Raw genomic sequence first — 23343 nt, forward strand, 5'->3', positions numbered from 1 at the left:
TATTTTGAAACAAATCCCACACATCATTTTAAATAATTCAGTATGTATCTCTAAAAGATAAGGACTTTAAAAAGTCATAACCACAGTAATGTTCTTATATTTTTAAAAATCAGATATTCTTCAATTTTTTATTTTTCTGAAGAATAGCTAGGAACCAATTAATTGCAAAAGAGTATAGATCTCCAGGCTTGCTTCTATATAAATAATTTCTTTATTTAGTTTTGGTATTATAATAATGAGTGATAGCTTTACCCCAAACCATATGAATATGAAAAATATAATTTTGTGATAGCTAAATGTGAATAATCTGTGAGGACAGGAACTTTGACTCTTTCACTTGCTCTAAAACTTGGACCAGTGCCTGACGCGGAGAAGTACAGTAGTCAGTCAGTACTAGCTGAACAAAAGATCTGTGCTAGTTTCTGTGCTTTATCCGTCTGCCTTCAAAATCGGTGACCTTCCAATTGCATTTAGTTGGACTAAGTGCACCTGACATTCTATTTAAAAAGAAACACAACAATTATAATTCTGTTACATTAATTCATTTGTCTAGCAAGCTTTGGCAGGGGTGGGGAGGTGGCATGTAGGGTCTGCTAGGTACTGTGTGAGATGTTGGGATACAAAGATGAAACAAGACAGACTCCTTGTCCTCAAGAAGTTAGGAGTCTAATGGCAGAGACCCAAAGATAAAGCTGTGCTGCAGTCTGAACCGTGCTGTGTGCGGACGGGCGGAATGGCTCAGAGCACAGATTGTGGTGTCGGCTCTTTGGTTTTGTAGCTCAGATCTGCTGGTAACAACGTTGGGCAAGTCAGTTTCTCTGTGCCTTAATTTTCTCATCTTTATTATGTTGTGGGAAAATGAAAGAACTAATGGAGGGGGTGGTCCAGTTTGGGGGAAGGGTCCCCCCAAAATGACATTTGAGCTGAGTTTTAAATTATTGGAGCCTAAAATGTTTTGTTTGTTTGTTTTCTTTTTCTTACCCCTCCTTTAGGTGAGTTTAAACTTGACTTTCTTGGAGAATTTTGCGTCTTATTCCCTCCAACTCCCACTCCCACGTAATTTACCTCTCCTGTTCTGCTCCTCCTTCACTCTGTTTTATCTTTTCATTACTCAGGTGTGCTTATTCCATTTCCTTCTTTGCTAGTTTGTAAGTTCCAGGAGGACTGAAGTGTGTCCAGTTCATCACTATTTTCTCTAGTTCCCGTGTAGTTTCTGCTATTTGTTAAATGAATGTGTGAGCCAGAGAAGAAATATGGGATGGGTATTCAGAGCAATATGGAATAGCATTTACAAATACGTAGAGTTATGAAATGGCTAGCCTAGAGTGTATAGAAGGGAATAGTGGAAAATAAGGCTGGAACGGTAAATTCAGGACAGATTATAAATTGTCAGTAAAATTAGTTTTGGGGGCTGGCTTGGATCAGAATTAGTGCTGAGAACTTACTTTTTAAAAAAGAAAAGAAAGGACTGCATTGCAGTCCATTTTAGTGAAAAGCGTAGTTTTTTTAGTTTGGATTAAAAAAAATATGTTTTTTCAGAAACTGTTCCACGGAAACCCACGGAAATCCAAGGACTTTGGCTTTTAGTCTATTGGTAGAAGCAACTGAGATTTTTAAGTGGATAGTGATGACCAGCTTTGTTTTTTGGAAGATCACTGTGAAGCAGGCAAGCCCCAGCTTGAACGCTACTGGCAGGTTGGGCATGAGAATTCCTTGTTGTAGGGGCTGCCCTGTCCATCGTATGGTGTTTGTGGCCTCACTGCCAGTAACCCTTCCTTCCCCAACCCCACCCCAGTTGTGACAACAGAAATGTCTCCAGACATTGCCAAATAACCCCGTGGGGGCAAAAGTGCCTCTGGTTGAGAACCACTCCTGGTGCAGCTGTGTAAAGTAAGGATTATAGTACACGACACTTCAGGCCAAGAAACCAGTTAACAAGAGACTAGTACTGTAATCCAGGTGAGGTGAGGTGATTGGAATTAATACAGTTGCAGACAGGGTAGGGGGCAGATTTAAGAGATACTTGTGAGATCAACAAGATTTGGTAACCGACTAGATCTATTAATGGAAGGGAGGGTGGATCTAAAGTGTTTCTCAGGCTTTCTTCTTAGTTGGCTGCATGGAAAGCAGTAACATGAACCTAGGATAATACAGAAAGAGTTGTTTCTTAGAGTGTGGCCCAAGGATTGTAGAGTGGAGGAAACGATTCTTGTACACGAGAGTCTGAAAACTACTGTTGTAGATTCCTGGACAGAGAGAATGTTGGAAACGGAAAGAACTTTCAAAGACATTTGATTCATATTTTAGGTGAAATAAAGAGGGATGAAATGTGCTGAAGGTTAACAGAACCTGTCCTAGAGCACAGGGCTCCTAATTCTCAGGGGGTTTTTGTTTGTTTTTATTTTAAAATGACGTTACTCTTGTCTTTAAATTAGAGACATCCCCTCTGTAGACTATCCACCTTTTCTGGGTTTCTTAAACTAAGTATACTGAATAATATAAGAATAGTTCACTTTGCCTAGCCCCAGAAATTGTCTTAAGGAACTACAGAAATTGGAATTTTCGCTGAGATCATTAGGAGTAACTAGTGTTACATGTCTTTGTGTGTTTAATTGTTGTACAGGTGGCACAAATATAGTACTGCCGTTCCCCCCGCATACCTTAGGGCAGAACTGTAGTTGAAGGAGCTATGTTTTCATGGACCAATATGGGTCTCAACCTGTAACACACCTGTGTACTCATTACTGTTGCTTCTTTGTACTGTAAAATATTGAACACTAATGTTTGGAAGATGGTTTGGAGACACAATGGTATAGGTCATAATTTGTATAGACTGTAAGGGATTGAAATATTCAACTTCCTGGCCACAGTGCTAAAAACTTATTTGTGTGTAACCAGTTGGGTGTCTTACTTAGATACTTCTCCTGTTCCTAATTATTCCCAGGGAAGGGAGAAACATTTAGGAATCTCTCTTTTCTCTACTGTCATCAGCTCCCTCTTACTTTCGTCTCACTTTCCTTGTTACCAACAGGAATTCATTTGGGTGTTTTTAATCTTGAAGGTAAAGAACAGTCACCTTTGGAGATGAGTATTCTGCATCCGGTTGCAACAACGCCACTCTCAGTGTTTTCTAAGGAGTCTGCGTCCTCCAAACACAGTGAGCACCATCACCACCACCACCACGAGCACAAGAAGAAGAAGAAGAAGCACAAGCACAAGCACAAGCACAAGCACAAGCACGACAGCAAAGAGAAGGACAAGGAGGCTTTCACTTTCTCCAGCCCCGCCAGCGGCAGGTCTGTCCGTTCTCCTTCCCTTTCAGACTGAGGAGGGGACAAGGACACCTTCCCCTCGGTGTCCAGGACAATGTACACAACTAAAACTTTGTCCTCTACCAAGAAGGATAACAGGGAAAAAAACGGGGGCCTCTTCTAAAAATTCAGAATCCATTTAAGTGCTAAACGTTTGATTTACATTATTTATACAATTGAGATGTAATTAGGAAAACGTGTTTTACAGCTCGGACTACACCGTTTGCTGCTTAACACACCCACACACACACACCCCCACCCACCCACCCAAACCTTTTCATAGGAGCCCTCGTCTCCACTGGTAAGCCTCATTCCCGGCCCTCACGGTCTCCATGTGCACTGCCAAAGCCGATTATGTTTTCAAGCCTTTGATGGATGTTATCAGGCAAAAGTTATGTTTTAAACAGAAGCGACTGCCAAATCTGCGGTGAAACCACTAGTGACATATTACATACCACCATTTGGAACTACTGAGAAAGGCTTTTCTTATAGAATCTTTTCTCTATTGCGTGTGTGTGTGTGTGTGTGTGTGTGTGTGTGTGTTAAACAGAGAAACTAAATATCAATTTATAAACAAGAATACCTGATATTTTCATTTGCCCAAAAATACTGAAATTTTTAGAAGCAGCATTTGAAAAACAATTGAGTAAGTCTTTTGATAATGCATTCAGCAATTATGATGTTGGAATTTAACAGAACTATCCAATCTGTAGTTCTCAAATCACGATGTTTAAATTGGCTTTTTTCATTAAGTGTAATTGAATATATGTTCATACATAAAAAAAATTTGCTAAATGTGGACATTATACATACCCAACACATATTCTAAAATTATTTCTATATTACCCAAATTATGGTACCTTAAAAAAGTTTATATACTGTTTATTAACTTGGATATGGACAATTCGGCCCTCATACCATAAACATTTAAAAACAAATGAAATGTTTAGTTTTATACGTCAATAGTTTGTATGTTTGTGTGTTTTTTATTTCTGAATTTACCGTGTGCTTTATTTTGTTTGTTTAAAAGTGTATGTTTTTCATCCCTGTTGTATTTTTTATCATTTCCCTCATCATTAGGAAGTTTGGAAGATACTTCTTCCCAGAATAGATATTTTAAAAGGCTCCCATATGTTAGACTTTTAAATATACTTTTATTTGCATTTAACTTGTTTAATAAATAACTTTTTAAATTGATCATTCTGCCTTTGTATCTTTTTACATTTTTTGCTACATTTCTCTTTCTGTGTGTATGTAATATACCTGTCCACAAAGTTTGGGGAGAGCGCTGTGGATAGGTGGGATTTGATCTGGCCCTGCTAGGAAGAATGATTTCAGTAGGCAGAGATGCGGTGACGTTCTCTCAGCAGAAGATACAGTATTTTCAAAAGTGCAAAGCAAGGGTATGTTCCATAATTGTAAAGCAGTGCAGTCGGTTTGGAGTACAGGTCAGGTGCAAAGGGAACGTGATCAGACACTGAAGGGCCTCAATGGCAGTTACTTGAAGAGTCCAATTAATTGAGTGTTGGCCAACTGAAATTATTTTTGGAAAATGGAATGTTTTATATTACAGTGTGCAGTTATACCATATATAGAATTCCCAACTTTGAAATAGTAAGGATGCATTTCAAAAAAATTATCAGCGTTGTAGGAAGACAGTGACAAATAATAGCTACCTACGTAATTTAAGCACCTCTTACATATCAAGCTTTATACTAGGAACTGTATATTGTGTATGTTATGTCTAAATTGGATATTTATATTGGATGTTTCTTATGAAGAACATTTTTTTATGGTAAGCTTTCAGCTATTTAACCTGGTGACTAGGAGCAGATAATGCAAAAAATTATTCACATTTTTGAAATAGGTAATTACACACAAACAATACAAACTTCTAGTGTAAGTCTTCCCAATATCCTTCCCCAGAGGCACTGTTGCAGCCTTACATGTATTTTTCCACAGCTAGTCTACACATATGTCTATATAGAATATACACTTTTTAACGAATGATATACTTGCAGAAACTGTTTTTTACTTTTGTATAGTTTATCTTTTATGACTACCACATTTTGTATTATTCTAACAAAGGTCTTCCTTATTCCATGATTATAAAAGAATTCTCCCAATTTTTCTGTTGGTTTTAAAGTTTTTATGTTTTCAGGTTTATATCCTTTATCCAACTAGAATCCATCTGGGATTTATTTTGATAAGTCCTTCCAGAATGCTACCCAACACCTTGTATTTAAAACTCCATCCTTTCTCTCTAGATTCAAGAGTTATATTCTAAATTCCCTTATATATTTAGGTTAATTTCTGAACTTTGTAGCTGCTTCCATGGAAATGTCTACTCATCTGCCAATACCACACATAGGATTATTGTAGCCAGATCTGGTAGAGTTAGCGTCTGCTCATTTCTTTTTCAGAAATTTTTGGCTACTCGTGTAGGTTATTTTCTTTTTCTGGTTGACTTACTGATTTATATACAGTAATATTAATTCCTTGTGGTGTATGTTTCTATGGGTTTTGACAAATGCTCTGGGCTTGTGGATCCAACCACCACCATCCCGTCACTGCCAAATTCCCTCGTGCTGTCCCTTTGGAGTCACCTCCCCCACCACCCAACCCCTGGCTTCTGATCGATTTTCCGTCCCTATGGTTTTACTTTTTCGTGGGTTTATTTTTCTATGTAAATTTTGGAATCAGTCTTTCTAGCCTCGAAATTGTTTTTGTAGTTGGTATTTGTTGTGTGTTAAATCAAGGGTTAACTTAGAATTGATAATCTTGATTTTGATGATTCCTGTTAGGGATAATATTACTATCTATTGACATAGTACTTTTTTAAACTATATTACAAGGTGGTTTATTTTTTTGTGTTTGATATTGAAAAATGGTGTTTTTCATTAATACGGTTATGTCTATTCTTCATGCTGATTTTGTGCTTAGCTACTGCAGTCATCAGGATTCTCCAGAGAAACAGAACACGTGCGTGCACACACACACGCACACACATATTTGTTATAAGTTACTGACTCACATGATTATGGAGGTGGAGAAGGTCTACAGTCGGCTGTCTGAAGCGAGAGACCCAGGAGACCTCATGGTGTAGTCCAAAGGCCTGAGAGCAAGAGAGCCCACAGGACAGATTGCAGTTCTGGAGGCATGAGAGCCAAGAAGAAGATCGATGTCTCAGCTCGCATACAGTCAGGTAGAGAGGGAATTTCACCTTCCACTACCTTTTTGTTCTATTCAGGCCCTGAACAGATTGGATGATGACCACCCACGTCGGGTAGGGCCATCTGCTTTATTCAGTCCACGTATCCAGATGCTGAACACCCTCGTGGACACTCCCAGCAATGATGTTTAACCAGCTATCTATTCAGGCATCCCTTGGCCCAGTCACATTGATATATAAAATGAACCATCACAGCTACGTGACTAAATTCTCATTATTTGCAATATTTTTAATGCATTTCTTGGGTTTTACTTGAAAATAACTACATCTATAAATTATGGTAATTTTATTACTTTTCTAATTTTTATACATTTACTGTCTAATTTATTCTTTTATTTGACTTTTTTCTCGCACTGAGTTTGCCGGAGAGCTGCAAGAATGGGCATCGTCTCTCAACATCTTCCTGGCCGCTCCACTCTGCACTTGTCAACCCTTCCTCATGTGCTATGGGTTTGCGTTTCAGATTCCTTCTAGTTTCTTAGAATTTGACGGTTACAATTTTCATATCTTGTTCTTATTTCTTTTGGATGAATCTTAAGGAGAGAATAGAGAAGCTACTTTACTACCAAAGTCTTGTAAATTCCTTTAAAAGACATTTTGATCAAAGTATCATCTTTACATTGAAATCCTTGTCTGGTAAATAGCGAGAAAGCTATTTAGTTTTTCCCATCCTGTTCTCCTAACCCATTGCTTCTGTTTCCAACTTTTTACTGTAAGTAAGTGAAATTTCTTCATATTAAATGTGCTCCAGCCCAAGTAAAACTGTCTTTCAAAGCTCATGATCTCTGGCACCCCCACCTTTAATGTGGGCTAGACTTTATGACTCACTTCCAAAGAATACAGTATGGAAAGGGAAAACTAGTAACTTTACGGTTAAGAAAGACAGGCGCTACCTTCACCAAGTGATCATAGTAAATGTCACCAGTGAGAAGTCATTGATACCATGTCGTCCTCAGTATGATGAGATGAGAAAGGACCTCTGTGGGTATGCTTCTCTGGGAGCATAAAAACCCACAATCCCAATCTATGCCGTCTAGTGAGAAAAAAACATCAGGCAAACCCAAAAGGAGGGATACTCCACAAAAGACTTCTTAAAACTATTACATTCATGTCAAATGAGGAATGATGGAGAGGCTGTCACAGACCAGGGGAGACGTAAGGAGACATGACAACAATGCAATGGGTTTTCCCGGATTGGATCCTGCAACAGAAAAAAATTTAGTGAAATCAAAATACATTCTGGAACTTAATGAATGTACCAATGTTCATTTCTTAGATTTGACAAATGTGCTATGGTAACGTAACATGTTAACATAGGAGAAACTGAGTGAAGGATATATGGGAATATTTGCTAAGAAGAAAATTAACAGAATTGTCATGCCTCTAGGCTGTGAGTGTATTTGGATCATTTCTATAACCTAAATTATTTACTATGATAATCTAGTCAATAAGACAGACAGCCCCTGTCCTGAAAGATCATGCCACTGAGAGCTAGTGCTTTCGCTCACTCTTTTCTCATGTGTAACTCATACAGTGCTCACGTAGTTCATTAGGTACTCTTGTGGTCTTCATTGCTCTTACCACGATGGTATTTGCTTGGAACATTGCTTAGCGTAACACGGATGTACATCCACTTAAGTGGCATTCTTATTTCTATTGGTATGATGGTTACAAGTTCCATGGCAGGGTATAGACGGATGTGCAGAGTTTTGTACCAAGGGGAATTGCATAGAGTATATTATTTCATTTTTCCACTCACCAGCGTCAAGAAGCTGTCTCTAGAGGGCTTTGCTTTTTCAATAAGGATATATGCAGTTGTCTGCACCAGGTATTCTGTGGAATGTGCACGTGTTAGATAGTATGAATAGAGTAGAGAAAGAAGAAAGGACTCAGCAAATGGGGTGGGTCGAAAAGGGAGAAAATTTTATTATTTCTCAAGATAAACTTTTACCCCAGAAACATGTTACTTGGGTGTGTGAAGTCCTTCCCGTTTAATTATGAGTCACTGAGTGAGGGCTGAGTTCATTTCATTATCCTATTTATGATGCTTATTCTCCTTTATCTAGTGCCACACTGCAAGTCACCACTGGCACTTAAAATGGGCTGTTTTTACTGAATTTTATTGAGCGTAAAAGCAGAAGGTGATTTCATGAGCCAGAGAGTAAATAACTCTGTGGAGAGATGGTTCTGGAAAACAGGAAACCTGGGTGCTATGTCCCACCTTCACGGTATCTAGTGTTGTGGCTTCAAATAAATCACCCAAACGCACTGCAGCTTAATTTCCTTGAAAGATGAGAAGACTGTATAAGATTGTCTCGAAGTTTCTTGCCGGTTGCCAAACTCCTGTGATTATTCTGTTAACCACTGTACAGTATATCCATAGAGAAGGTCACACGTTGTTTAAGAACATTAGGTTATAAAGCCCTTGTTTCAGTTTTTAAATGCAGATAGCCTTGGCTGGTTTTATTTGAATTTTCTAAAAAGAACGTACCTTTTAGCCTCAGACCATCTGTATACGCTCAGAGCAGGTACGTAAGACATTATGTAGTTAGCTGTATGACTATGAAAAGTTTCAATTGAGTGTGAACTGGTTTCTCTTCTTACCTCTTTGGACAGACCTATCTTCTTCCCAAGATCAGCGCACAGGGATGTCCGTCAGCTGCCATGCTGGCCTTTAGAACTTTCACAGGCCCCACAGGCATCAATGTCCTACCACGTCCATAGGTCTCACTGGATGCCTGTCGAGTGTGAGACTCCAGGGGGGAGTTGAAGCCCCCTGCCTTCAGGGAGTCTCCGTTCTAATTGTAGACTTGAAATGAATCCATAAGTAGCAATAACGGGAACTTGGACCTGGAGTCTAAACTTAAACTACTGAGATACCTTAAGGCAGGCGATGGAGGGAGTGGGGAGAGCCTTGCCAAGTTCTCTGCTCCAATTACAGATACGCTCTAGAAATCGCTAGTGAAGAGTTGTGTGTATCCTGAAACTCTTGGGCCCTGCCTGTGATGCTCTGACAGAGCCCTCTTGTCCTTGAAATCTGGTGTCCAGATAGGTTATCCAGGACCGAGAGAACAATGCCAGGACTGACCCTGGGACTCCTGCATGTTAATCTGTGCCTAGCAAATGAGGAAAATCAGGATGAGGGAGTGAAATTTTATAACATTCATTCCATTGAGAGTACTGCCTTTGCGAATCAGTATGTTCATCCTAGTTGCTCGGTGTTAAAAAGTCCTTTTAGGGAATGATTATGGCAGTGGAAGGTGGTTTGTTGATTGGCTGGTTGATTATCATTTTAATATTCCTACTTGACAAGGTCAGACTTGATAATCCTTGAATTCCCCAAGTCTAGAAACCACTGCCCTCAGTACTTTGTAAACATAAGCTTGTGTCTGATGGAACTTATCTTCTGCTCTTTCGTCCTGTGGGTGGGAGTCAAGTCAGTAATTCCCTGCTCATTTTAGGGTTGAGCAAACCGACTTGGAACCATGTGTTTTACATTTTCTATTAATGTAATACAGGCTGTCTTGGCACTGACTACAAATCTGCTCTCCAGACACCTCTGTGCACAGTAATTATATGCATAGAGTTATTATGTATGAGGTCACCAGACCTCACATGTTCCTTACACCTTGCAAATACAGACCCACGTCCTTTCATGCGATAGGAGAGACATCATTCTTTAAATATTGTGGTTTTAATTAGTAACGGTACTTTTTTTTAAAACTGAAAAATAGAGATGTCTGTTTTCCTGGCGAAAGCTTCTAACGTCTCTTGAATATCTTGCTTCGAGGGGACCCTTCACACATCAGGTTTCGATTCTCATCCAGTTGTTTTTCCATTCCGAGAGGGGCCAGCGGTTATCCTAAGAGGTCAGGATTTGGTTTCCATGCTTAATTAAATGAGCGAGTTTCATGGCTATTTTTCCTATTAAATACAGAGGTTTTGTAGTGGTAAATACAGATGTTCTAATGCTGCATCTTAGGTGGTTGCCTGGTGATTCAGAAGACTTAACACAAGAGCTGGCTACTTCACTTCTCTTTCCACTAATGCCTGCAGGGGCTCCAGCTGAGGCGTACCTTAGCATATCTGTGAAGGAGAAACGTGTGATGCGTAAATGGAGTACAAAAAGGGATTCAGGAGCAACAGCCTCTACCCATCTGTCCTAAAGACTCTTCATGCTGTTACTGGTTAGGCTTTGGACTCACAAGTTGCCTCTGAATCTCATCTCTCTTGTATAGAAATTGTGATGTGGAGTAAGCTGTTTAACCTCCTCATTTGCAAAATGAAACCACTAATGTCTATGGGCCCTGGATGACGATGACAGACCGTGTGTTAAGTGCGTAGCATGAATTTTCTCAAGCCTCCCAACCCCAAGAGGCAGCATGGCAGACACTGTTTAGGTGCTCACCAATGATAGGCCTTCTCCCCTCCCTCACTTATAGAGCCCTGATTTTGTGTGGGTGAAAATGTGCTTCCTACATATTTGTGTTTCAAGCTTCACTTGCAGCTCGAGTAGCCATGTTTGACGGAGTTCTGGTCATGGAGACATACAAGGTCTGACAATGAAGTTCACGAACTTGTTGCACCGATGCTGCTAACCTTTTTTTTGATACCAGAGGGAATATTCATTATGAATTTGTACCAACTGGACAAACAGTTTACTAACTTTACTATTTGGAAGTGCTGAAAAGGCTGCGTGAAAAAGTTAGACGACCTGAGCTTTTCGCCAACAATTCATGGCTCTTGCATCACAACAATGGACCAGCTCACACAGCACTGTCTGTGAGGGAGTTTTTATCCAGTAAACAAATAACTGTATTGGAACAGCCTCCCTACTCACCTGATCTGATCCCCAATGACTTCTTTCTTTACCTGAAGATAAAGGAAATATTGAAAGGAAGACATTTTGATGACATTCGGGACGGCAAGGTTAATACAACGACAGCTCTGATGGCCATTCCAGAAAAAGTTCCAAAATTGCTTTGAAGGGTGGACTAGGCGCTGGCTCAGTGCAGAGCTTCCCAAGGGGAGTACTTCGAAGGTGACCACAGTGATATTCAGCAATGAGGTGTGTAGCACTTTTTCTAGGAAATTATCTGTACGTGGAAATCTAGGGGGGTTCTGCCTTGGCTTTCCTGCTCAAGAGGACCCCTGTGGCTGGTACCTCTTCTGCTCTTTCTACCCTGAACACAGACATTGTGTCTGGAACTGCAGCAGCTCTCTTGTGCTGAAAGAAAGGATGAAAGAATCACAGATACCAGCCATAACATTGTTGAAATGCTAAACCAACATCTACAGTAACCATTTACCAGATTTCCAATTATGTGGAAGAATAGACTCTTATCTTAAAGCCACTATGGTCAGATATTCCTTTACTTGCGGTTGAATACATTCCTATTACAGGAAGTACCATTATGATCGACAATCTCCAGATGAGGAAACTGAGGCCCAGAGATGTTAAATAATTTGTGTGATTTATGCAGCTAGTCACTGATGGAACTGGAATTCAGACCCCACTAGGCTGATTTGGAGCCTGACCTCTTAACCACTTACCCAGTGATTTTTGGAGGAATGAAATGAAATACTTACATAAAGCATTTGTGCATAACATGGCACCCAGCTTGTAGTATATGCTCATTAAAATGTTAAGACCGTTGCCATAGTCACAAGCCCGTGTTAGTGCTTAATAACGTGACTCTCAGGTTTTGAGTCTCATGAAGTTATTTTCCATTCTGACAGGAGTCAACTTTTATCCTAAAAGGTTGGTATTTAGTTTTCATGTGTAATTGAACCGTCCATCTTCATGACTGTAGTCGGTGCTTAGTAAGTTTGTTGAATGAGTGAATGAAAAATTCAAAGATTTCCTAAGCACCACTCTTAGGAGGTTACTGGCTGCATTTTTGGTAATGAAGCCAGTTTTTTAAAAAAAATATTAGCATAGGACAAAGGTTCAGTGAACTAATCTGTCTGGGTTCAAATCCAGCCTCCACCACTGATTGATAAGCTGTGCGACATTAGGCAAGTAACTTAACCTCTCCGACCTCGGTTGCTTCATCTATGACATGGGGATAGTAAGAATCCAAATTGCCTCATAGTAATGTTTGCTAGAACTAATTGAAATTATACAATTAAAACAGTTTTTAAAGGGCCTGGCATATGCACTCAGTAAATGCTAGCTTTTAGAACAATAACTATTAATTATTTTTGTTAATTCATATGGACCCTACCCAAAGAGTTCCAATTAATGAAGCCATATTGTAAGCAAGATGCTCATGTAATAGATGCAGAAATGTGGATCATGGTGAGTTACCTACATTCAAATATAGAATAAAAACTTGGGGGCTCAGCTTGGTAGCCAGTATCTACATGCTTGCTTTCCTTTGTAAAATACAAATTCACTTTAAGTCTTGGTGTTTGTTAAAACTGAAAAAAAAAAAAAAAAAAAAAAGTGCCTGTATTCTTAACTTGACAAATTAGAAAATGTTGCTCCCACTTGGTTCCCTCTTCCCATTTCTCTTTAAAGATTTACATACAGTTTGTTTATTTCAGAGGACGCAAGTCAACTTGATCAGGAAAAAAATAGCATTTCTCTACCTTACTCGCACTTACTATAACTTGAAAATGAAACAGCCAACAAGAGTGACAATGAAAGCTAGCAGTTCTAATGTTAGCTTGTGGAATTCTGCTTTTAAAAAAAACGGGGGGGCTGAAACTTCTGGAAAGGGGTGAAGAGATCTGCTGACTGATTCTCCACTGAAACAACCACAACTAGTAACAAAAAGGATCCAAAAACCCCATAGAACCATGTAAAGTCTCTGGAAACTATCCTAAGAGCATACAGCAAAGGAAGAAATAGTTATTCAGCGAACAGTGCCAAGTATGTAAGATCCAGCACCAGTCAGTGGTGCTGGAACCATGCATAGCCTCTCCCTCCCTCTGTGCCTGCTCGCTGAGCTTCATGGAAGCTCCACTCCAGGCAGGTGGGGCCCAAAAGACAGCACCCAATCCTGTCAGTTACCAGGAGGGTCAGGCCAACCACTTCCCTAATTGCCTCCAACTTCAAGTTACAGAGACTAAGTTCCTGGTAACTGCAGCCGCGAGGCGGGCTATACCCCTCCCCCATTCAGCCCCCACTTACCCAAGCGGGGAGGCTCTTCCCTGAGCGCAGTAGTCTGAGAATAAGGGGCCTGATCGTCCTAAATCATTCACAGCGTGAAGATCCCATGCCAGGAGGGGCAAGCTGAGAAGGCCACAGCTACCCCTCCCCAGGTCTCTTATTGTTGATACTGAAATGCAACCAGTTGGTTGCCCAGGCACTGTGATTGCACCAGACCTTGCTTTTCATCTCAAGGACAGAAACAAATGAAAGTTTACTGACTTCAGACCACTTTTATGCAAAAAATGAACCAGAATTTAAAAAAATAATCCTCTGACCTAATACGAATTTCAAAAGTATAAGCCAAACTTTAGCTCCCAAAGTGGATTCCTACGATTTGATCTTTGTTAAGATTTATTTCAAATTAGAGGCATCGGCCTACTATTTTGGGGGGTGGTTTTGCTTTAGAAACCTTTCAGCACCTCCCATTTTTGCGAATTTTACTCTAATTGAGTCAGCTGAACAGGAATTATTCTATAACGTATTACTTTGGTATTGTAGTTTCCACTTCCAAGGGGACTTGATGTATTCAATCAATACATTCCAAAGGAAATGGAAGAGTCATTTAGATCCTCTACCATGAGGTGGTGATAAAAAGTTGTGTGTACATATTTGCAACACTAGGTTTAATATAATCATTACTGTACACCCTGCTGAGGTCAATGCTGGGGTTATGAAGATGGAAAGGTGAGTAAGACAGGATGTCCCTTGTCCTCAAGGGCATCGTCATTGCAAGGGACAGGTCCTAGAAACAAGGAGTTCCCATACAACGTGATATGTATTGTGTTAGATGGAAGCCAGGTGCTGTGTGACAGAGAACAGGTCACCACGCAGGCAGAGGTGGGCAGGGACCATGGAAAGGAGAGCTTGGTCAGGGAAAGCCTTCCAACGGAGGACACCCAGACTTCAAAAATGTGTGTTTGAGGCAGAAACATACACACTTTCTCCATTTTGCCTCATGAATTAATCTTTATTGAGTCGTAAGTAACATTTGAGAACAAATGTTAAGGAAAACTTATGCTCATGATACACATTTTAGTAGTCAGGAATTTCAAATGCAAGGGACAGATATCCAACAAAAACCAACGTAAGCGAAGAAAGGAACTTGCTGGATCTTGTCAACGAGACATCAGGCTGCAGGCACACTTGGATCAGAGAACTCAGATGATGTCATCTTTCCAGCCTCCGGGGTCTGCTTGCCTTGGTGTGCTGGCCTTATCTCCTCCAATTGCAGATAGGACTTAAAATGTGGAGTTGGGGTGAAATGGATGTTAGTATCCTGGCATTCACTCATTCCCAGCTTAGCAACCCCAGGACAAAACAGCTTTTCCCTTCCACCATTTGCATACAAATCTCAGAGGAAGTTGTCTGTCCATGCTTGTCCATTGCAGGGCTGGCTCTGGTTGCATGCGCATCTCCGGACCAATCAATGGGCCAAGAGGATAGGGTGTGATGACTCACCCAGCCTTCGTCACAATCCCACGTTTGCTAGAGGAAGAAGTACTGTGTAGCCCACATCATCAGCATCACAAGAAATCCTCTAGGTTGAGGAAGGGTTTGTTAATGGAAAAGGGGTTCCATTACCAGAAGAAGAGGACAGACTGAAATAATAACTACCCTATAGCAGAGACTGCTAATGGTCTCTCAATATCTATTCTTCCATTCCGCCCCCAATGTTTTAGCTACCGTGTTTCCCTGAAAATAAGACCTAACCGGAAAATAAGCCCTAGCATGATTTTTCAGGATGACATCCCCTGAACATTAGCCCTAATGCGTCTTTTGGAGCAATTAATATAAAACCCGGTCTTATTTTCAGGGAAACACGGTGTGTATGTTTCCATCCAGAATAAAAGCATGTTTCTCAGGCTCACTTGCAAACAGGTGTGGCCATTTGACTAAATCTGGCATATGAATTTATGTAAGGTTGTTGTAGGACAACTTCAGAAAATCTTTCTTTAAAAATAGCTGTTATGTTCCCTTTGCCTCGCTTTTCTTCTTAGTTTTTTCCCTTCCTTTCTTTTGGAAGGAACATATGATGGCTGGCTCTTTACTTGCCCTATTGGACCAAGAAACAAGGGCCACATCATAGAGTCCCTGGGGACTTTGCAAAGCAGAGCTGCTGTACCTTCCCTAAATTGCCTAGTTCTGAACTTTTAGGTGAAAGAAAAATAAATACCTGCCTTGCTGAAAGCACTACATTTGACATATACACATCAAAATCCACTTCAGGGGAACTCCATGCTTTCTCCCTATTAATTTTGTTTCTTCAAACCTTAATTATAGCCTTAAGGCTGAATAGTGTGACATATTTATTCAATAAGTATTTATTGAGACTACTGTGTGCCGGTTCTAGGATGCAACTGGGAACTAAACTATTCAGTAGTCTAAAAAGCTTACATTTTAGTGGGGCAGGAAGAAATAATGGTGATACATGCTAAGAAAACTGGAGCATGGTTAAGGAGATAGGATATGGGAGTATTAGTATTATTTTTTGTAGGGTGGTATAGGGAAACCTATCTTTGATAAAATAATATTTGAGCAGTGACCTAAATGAATGGAAGGTGTGATGGTAAATTTTATGCATCTACTTGAATGTGCCACGGGATGCCCGGATGTTTGGTTAAATATTACGTCTGGGTGTGTCTGTGAGTGTGTTTCTGGATGAGACTAACGTGAAGTGAGTGTGTAGACTGAGTAAAGCAGATTGCTCTCCATACGGTGGGTGGGCCTTATCTAATCCATTGACGGCCTGCATAGAATAAATGCTGAGTAAGAAAGAAGTCCGTCTCTGCCTGTCTGTTTTCTAGCTGGGACATTGGTTTATTCTCGACGTCAGACTCCGACTGGAACTTAACACCACCAGCTCTCCTGGGTCTCCAGGTTGCTGACTACAGATCTTGACCTTCTCAGCCTCCATAATCGGTGAGCCAGTTTCTTAGAGTAAACCTCTTTTTGGCATGGGAAGGAACAGTGAGAAGGCCAATGAGTTGAGAGTAGTGGTTCTCAAACTTTTTAGTCGCAGGGCCCGTTTGCACTGCGAAAAATTATTGAGGCTCCCTAAGAGTGTTGGTGATATGGATTCTATTGATATTTGTCATATTAGAAGTTAAAACGGAGAAAATTTAAAATTTTTATTGGTTTGTTTAAAAATTACAATAAGCACATGACATTAATAAAAGTAATATTTTTATGAAAAACGTATTTTGCAAAACAGTATTTAATGAGAAGGATAACATTGTTTTGCATTTTCATAAATCTCTTAAATGTCGAGCTTGCTATAGGACAGCTGGATCTCATACCTGTTCGTGCATCCAATCCATTGTACTATGTTGTTTTGATTTTAGGATATTAAGAAAATCTGGACTCACCCAGGTACGTGGTTGAAAAATGGAACAGTGTTTTAACAGCCTTTTCAGATATCTGCAGTTATTCTTCTCTGATATGACATCAAAACGTAATAAATGGTAGTCTTTTTAAAGGGTAGTTGCAATATGGAATCAGAAACTATGTCAATGAAATATTTGTTCTCTGTCCCCCTTTGAGAAAATGGGCACGAAAACAACACTAGCATATTAGAATAATTAGAATCTTAGACTGAAAGTAATTTTGACTTCCAGAGCCCCAAAAGGGTGTCAGGAACTACGCTTTGAGAACTATTGCGTTAGCGTAAGTGAGGAACGAATGGGTGAAGGTGTCATCAGAGTACGTGTAGGAACTTGCCGGTTGTGATGAGGGTTTGGAAATTTATTCCAAGGAGAATGAGACGTCATTGTAGCGTTTTGAGTAGACAAGTGAATTGGTCTAACATTTAAAAGGTTCATTCTCTGTGTATGAGGCATGAGGGTAAGGGGCAGAGGCCAGCCAGGAGGCAGTTGCCATAATCCAGTGAGAGATGATGGCAGTTTGGACCACAGGATGATGGAGGTGGTCTGGCTTGCCAGATAAACAGTCAGAGGACCACTGTTTGCTGGGCATGTGACCTTGGAAATGATGACTTCTGGAAGCCTCCAAGTCCTCCTCTACACACCCACAGGGAGCACTTGGCTCAGGCCTGGCACATTAAGTGCTTAATACACATAGCTGTTTGCATTGCTATTGGATAGGGTCACACACAACCAGTGTGGTGGAAAGCCGGAAGATTTCCCGTCATCCTGAGGAGCTGTACCCAGGACTTCTGGTGTGTGTGTGTGTGTGTGTGTGTGTGTGTGTGTGTGTGTATACACACGAGTGCACGTGCAGATGCTGTTTTTAAGACACAAAAGAAGAGGATTGGAAAAAGGGGAGACCTGGGCAAAGGGATGCTTTGAATTAAGGGATGGTTTGTGGCAGGACACATGCCTTTCTTTAGCCTGATGTTTCTCAGGAGCATCTGTTTTGCCTTAAGCGTGGGGTCCCTTTAGGGACTGTTTTTAAAGGAAGTCAGTCTTTTCCTCCGGTTTCCCCCAACTCTTGCCATGGGGTTCGGCAGAGGCCGGTGGCATTCAGAATTGTGCACAGGCTGCTCTGCCTGCTGGGACACCAGCTTACCGAGAATGAGCATGAGCGCCTGTCAGGAGGGAAGAATTTTCTGTTGATTCAAATCTAGAACAGATTTGAACTAATTCCCTGGAATTAAAAAGCCATCCTGTTTTTGGTTGACTGGAGAATGACGTTTGCAAATGCAGTTTTAAGCATGTTGCTCGGATGGGTTTTATGTTGCAGTACCTCCTTCTCTAGAGTGTTAAACACGTCATGAGTATCTGGTGGCTGTTTGGGTACAGTATGGTTTTGATTAAACGATAGTCACAATTCTGGGGAAACACATAGTATGGGCTTTTGGTATCAAAAAGGACACAGATAGAGCATCCACTGTGTCAATTCAGGACATTAGTACTTGTAAATTAATCACTTTTAATTAATTTGTCATGTGCCAAAGGGAGCATGATGTAATGGTAAGAGGATGGGTGATGCAGTCAGAGGAGCAATCCCAGCTCTCTGCTCTCCAGGTGTGTGACTTCAACCACTTAAACCCCTCTGAACCTCTCTTTCTTCATCTGTTAAATGGGCGTAATAACATTTCCTGTTCAGGGCAGGGCTCTTAGAAGATTTAAATTGCACAGTGGGTGTTGCGTACTTAGCTCCGTGTCTGGGAATTAGTGGGAGCTCTGAACACAGACCACCATGCCGTCCTCTCCGTGGCTTTCATGAGCAAAAATACTGAATCACATTGGTACAGCCCGAATCAGCAACGCATGCGTTAGGTGTCTTCAACGTAGGAGGAGCAATCTTTAGTCTCTTTTTAAATTTATTTTTTTAATTTTATTGGGGAATATTGGGGAACAGTGTGTTTCTCCAGGGCCCGTCAGCTCCAAGTCATTGTCCTTCAATCTAGTTGCGGAGGGCGCAGCTCAGCTCCAAGTCCAGTTGCTGTTTTGAGTCTTAGTTGCAGGGGGCGCAGCCCACCATCCCATGTGGGAATCGCACCGGCAACCCTGGTGTTCAGAGCTCGCGCTCTAACCAGCTGAGCCATCTGGCCGCCCCTGTAATCTTTAGTCTTTCCATCCAACAGAGAACTGAGAATATCACCTTTTTCACTCTTCAGGGCTCTCCCCTGACGCATAATATCCTGCATTGGAAAAGTGCAACGAACACACAAAAACTACAAAAGAAACCAGTGCCTGGTGATGCCAAACACACCCAGCTTGAGTAGGTAGAATGTGGACTGGGAGACAACTTCAGGGAGGGCTTAAGTCCCCTGAGAAACTTTGAGAACCGAGAACGGGAAGCTGGAGATTCCTGGACAGATGGGAAGAAAAGCCAAAGGGCCAGGCACAGTGGGGCTCCCTCAAACTGCCCAGGAGGACCCCTGCCCCGCGCTCCAGGGAGAGACCTGGGCGTGGGCTCTCTGTTCATGTGTTCTGTGTGACGGGCTTGTACCTGCAAGATTCATGAACAGGCAGCTCCCTCACTATTGAGCTCAGCAGCCAGCGGTCTCCCTCCGTCCCTACTGAAATGCTCATCGTTGCCTTGGGCATGCACCTTTCCTTTATGGCAAAGTGTTTTTCTAAACCAGCTACCTACTTTTTCTTACCCCCATTAAACCGAAAAGACATTTCTGGGCGAGCAATGGGTCCTCGTTCTTACCTCCTGGGCTCTGTGAGATGGCTGGTTTCCAGGGAGACGGCTAGCTGAGGGTGAGGGTGAGTTTTGAGAAAGAAGGGTGTGGGGCCTGACCCACTATCCCGGGAAGTCCTGCAGGATGTATGGTCTCATCACCTATACCACAGTCCCACCTGGGCTGCTTATTAAAACATCAGATTGCTGTGCAGCCAAATCAGTCTTTCACGAGCGAGATCTGGACATCTGCCCGTTTCACAAACACTTGGGGTGATTTGGTCACAGTGTAGTTTGAGCGTCCCCGCCCTGCTGGACAGGCTGCTAACGGGTAGTTTGAAGCAGCCCCGTCTGTGATGGACTCATGTGCCTGGTTGCCCCCGAAGACGAAGCCCATCTGCTGTACCTCACTGTTTTGCTAGCGCCGTGCTGGTGCGTTTCCGCCATGGGAGGAATGGCTGGGATGGAGGTGGGAGCAGAAGGGAGGCGGCCTCTTCTCACGCCCTCTCCACTTACTCTTTATGCTGCACTCACAGAGGCATTGTTCCCAGGCAGAAATACACATATCCTTTGAGCCCAATTGGCTTCAGCAGAGTGCCACTGTGAGCCTATCTGAATTGTTTTGTTTGGAGAGTCCAGGAGGAGAGAAAAGGCTTTTGGTCGCTTCTTCCTAGAGCATCAGCTCCCTGGCAGAAAGACCTCCAGGGATGGAGCATTCACATTGTCTACTGGAACTCAGACAACTCACTCAGTCCCTCTCCATGTTTGGAGGACTGGTTTGCGTGTTCCTCAAGTTCTGTGGCAACCTTGTTTTGTTTTGCTTTGTTTTGGCAGCACTGAAGGAAAACTCTAATGGGGGTCATTTTTCATACTGTTACCATAAATTTTTATTTTTCCACCAGGAAAGAAAAAAGAGCAGTGAATGGAATGTCCTGCTCTGAAGAAAGACACATGCAGGGAGGAAGGAAACGCACAAAGCTCTGAATGACATCATTGACAAAAGAAAGTCCTTAGAAACCTTCCATGATGCCCAGTGGACTTGACTGGTGGGTGTCTGAAGGAAATTAATTGATTCCTGTTTTTGTATGAGAGTGGAAAGGGGATTAGATGGAATGAATAGCAGCTTTCACCTTCATGCCTGTCTTCTCACCCTGCAAACAGAAATAAACGCCTTGAAATATTTTCTGAGTAATTTCACTCAGAAAGTAGTTTCACTAACTGGGAGGGGGATCGCTTGTGGTCTTCAGTTTTGGTTGGAAAGGGAAGAATTTTTGTATCTTTAAAGACATTTTTTTTAAAGAAAAGTAGTAATTTAGGGATGCTGAGGTTTGAGTTGTGTAATGGTATATGAAGAGTTTACATGATGCCTTTATCCGTCCGTTTTTACCTCTACTTTTCATGTTAGTCAAACAGGGGCCTATCAAAGGCTATGCCTTTAAGTTTTAAATGTCATGAGCATTTACTTGATGCATTATGCTAACACTTACAACTCTGATCTTGTGAGAGGTTAAAGAGGTAGGTACTCTAATTTTTATCTGATAGATAAGGAAACTGAGATTGGAGATGCCCAAAGTTAACCAAAAAAGTAGTGGAAGATGTGTGATTTGACCCCAGACTGTCTGATTCCAAAGTCTCTGGAGTTAACACAACCCAAAGGGTGTAGTTTTCTACAGTACTGCTCCGTGTATGTATGCACACACATACATACAGATGCACACACACACATGAGCAAAAGGACGATTATTCCTTAGGGATAAAATATTTCTTTATTTCATTTTATAGGGACCGAGTTCAAGAGAGAGAAGATATCAGAGGAAAGAACGAAAACCCAGGGAGATGCTGGCTTTTGGAAAAATAGGTCAGGACTGTTAGTCTCCTAATACGTGTTGTAAGTCATTCTGGCTTTGCATTTTAGTTTTGTTCCTTTACTAACTTTGTGTGTTCTTATGGGCAAGTGGTAATGTCCTCGACTCTGGGTTTTCTCACCTGTGAAAGATGGAGCTGGATCAAATGACCATTAGATTCCTTCAGTTTCTAACATGCTGTGAGTAGACATGGCTCCTGCCTTCCAGAAGCTTGCAGTCTCTAAGCAGGTATAACATACAAGCTATGCTTGAGGCAAATAGCAGTTCATGTGAATAATTGAAGTGTCTCTTAGGTGGTCTTGAAGTCATTATTAAATGACTTCAAGGAAGGCAGAGAGCTGACAACCGTGGGGTCATCAGAAAAGAGTTCCCCCAAGGACATAAAACTGAAGCTGCTCTTTTCAAAAGCTCAGACAATAGGACTCAAAAATTTACAAGATACATACACACTCTTTGTAATGAGTCAAATATTATAGAAGTGCATGAAATTGAAAAGTCAGAAAAAAGATGAGAGTCCTTGCCGTATGATATTTCGGTTTTTCATTTTGCTGTTTTCCCACTGACTCTTTACACACACTGTAGCTAATGTCACATGGTATCATTGCCATTCACTCAGGGCACTTCCGTGTGGTCTGGAGCTCCTTGATGACACTTCCGGCTCACTATATCTGCAGTGATGATGCACTTAATAAGTAATTGGTTGAATGACTGTCGGCATCTTTTCGAGATGCTTGTTCATTCACTGACGCCACTGCTTTACTGAGCGCTCTGTGGGCCAGGCCCTGTATGCCATGTTGATCCTGCCCTCACGTAGTTCTGTAGTTCCTTGGAGATGTGTTTATAAATAGCTGAAATATAAAGTAGGAAGGGAAGACTGCCCCAAGATAAATTTTATAATTGAGACTCTGTCCATTTGGATGGACGGGAAGGAAGAACGCAAGTAAATTTTCAACCCAATAGAGTTAAATGGGAAGACATACAATGGGGAACCAGATGACTAGGTGATTCTTATTTATTTGGTCCTATCAATTCCTCAACTCTCAAGATGGATCAGTTTCTTTAGGCCTTTGAAGTTGACTCTTAAATTTTCTCCACTATTCCGGTATCTTGTAAGGCTACACACAAGAGACTAAGATTACTTCCTGACTTTTGGATAGAATTCTAGAAGAATCCAGAACATGTATGAAAACAATATAATAAGAGTAGTGGTTGCCTTCACAGACAAAACAAAAACTTGAATGGAAATAGTGGCCTGATATTGCGGGGGCAAGGAGAGAGGAGGATGAAAGAAAACCCGGCTGGTCTTTCCATTTCCATTTATCACGTCATGGAGAATTAAGCGTGGGAAATCTAGGTGAGTGGTGGTTTCATTTTGAAACTAATTAATTAATTTGTTTGACAAACAAAGGCAGTGTTTACACTGTCCAAGGAAATGTGCTAAGCTCTGAGAGACCGAAGAGACTCACTATCTGTAAATCTGCGACAGAATATGCAAAGTATATTAGATTATAGGGCTGCCATAACAAAGTACCACAGACTGGGTGGCTCAAACAACAGATATTTATTTCCTTACAGTTCTAGAGGCTAGAAGTCCAAGATCAAGGTGTCATCAGGGTCGTTCCTTCCGAGACCTTTCTTCTTGGCTTCCAAATGGCTACTTTCTACTCGTGCCTTCACCTGGTCTTT

General features: G+C 41.3%; 1 protein-coding gene and 1 long non-coding RNA gene across 6 annotated transcripts in view; both read left to right on the top strand.

Moving 5' to 3' along the window:
- TAF2 (TATA-box binding protein associated factor 2) overlaps positions 1–4508 on the top strand; it is a 67344-nt gene extending 62836 nt beyond the window's left edge. For 3 of the 5 annotated variants that reach the window (XM_019715846.3, XM_019716003.3, XM_019716149.3), the window contains one exon: positions 3032–4508. In XM_019715846.3, the coding sequence (XP_019571405.3) occupies positions 3032–3327 (296 nt within the window). In that variant the 3' untranslated portion in view covers positions 3328–4508. The remainder of the gene's footprint in view (positions 1–3031) is intronic. The other 2 variants (XM_019715914.3, XM_019716078.3) reach the window with 1 other exon arrangement.
- Positions 4509–10926: 6418 nt separating this feature from the next.
- On the top strand, positions 10927–23013 carry LOC141567866 (uncharacterized). The gene is made up of 5 exons (XR_012490795.2): positions 10927–11611; positions 16507–16621; positions 20695–20838; positions 21575–21650; positions 22879–23013. It is a non-coding gene; the product is annotated as an uncharacterized LOC141567866 (long non-coding RNA).
- Positions 23014–23343: the final 330 nt, after the last annotated feature.

This window comes from Rhinolophus sinicus, chromosome 6, assembly GCF_057876585.1.
Source record: "Rhinolophus sinicus isolate RSI-liver-muscle chromosome 6, RSI-T2T, whole genome shotgun sequence".
NCBI lineage: Eukaryota > Metazoa > Chordata > Mammalia > Chiroptera > Rhinolophidae > Rhinolophus > Rhinolophus sinicus.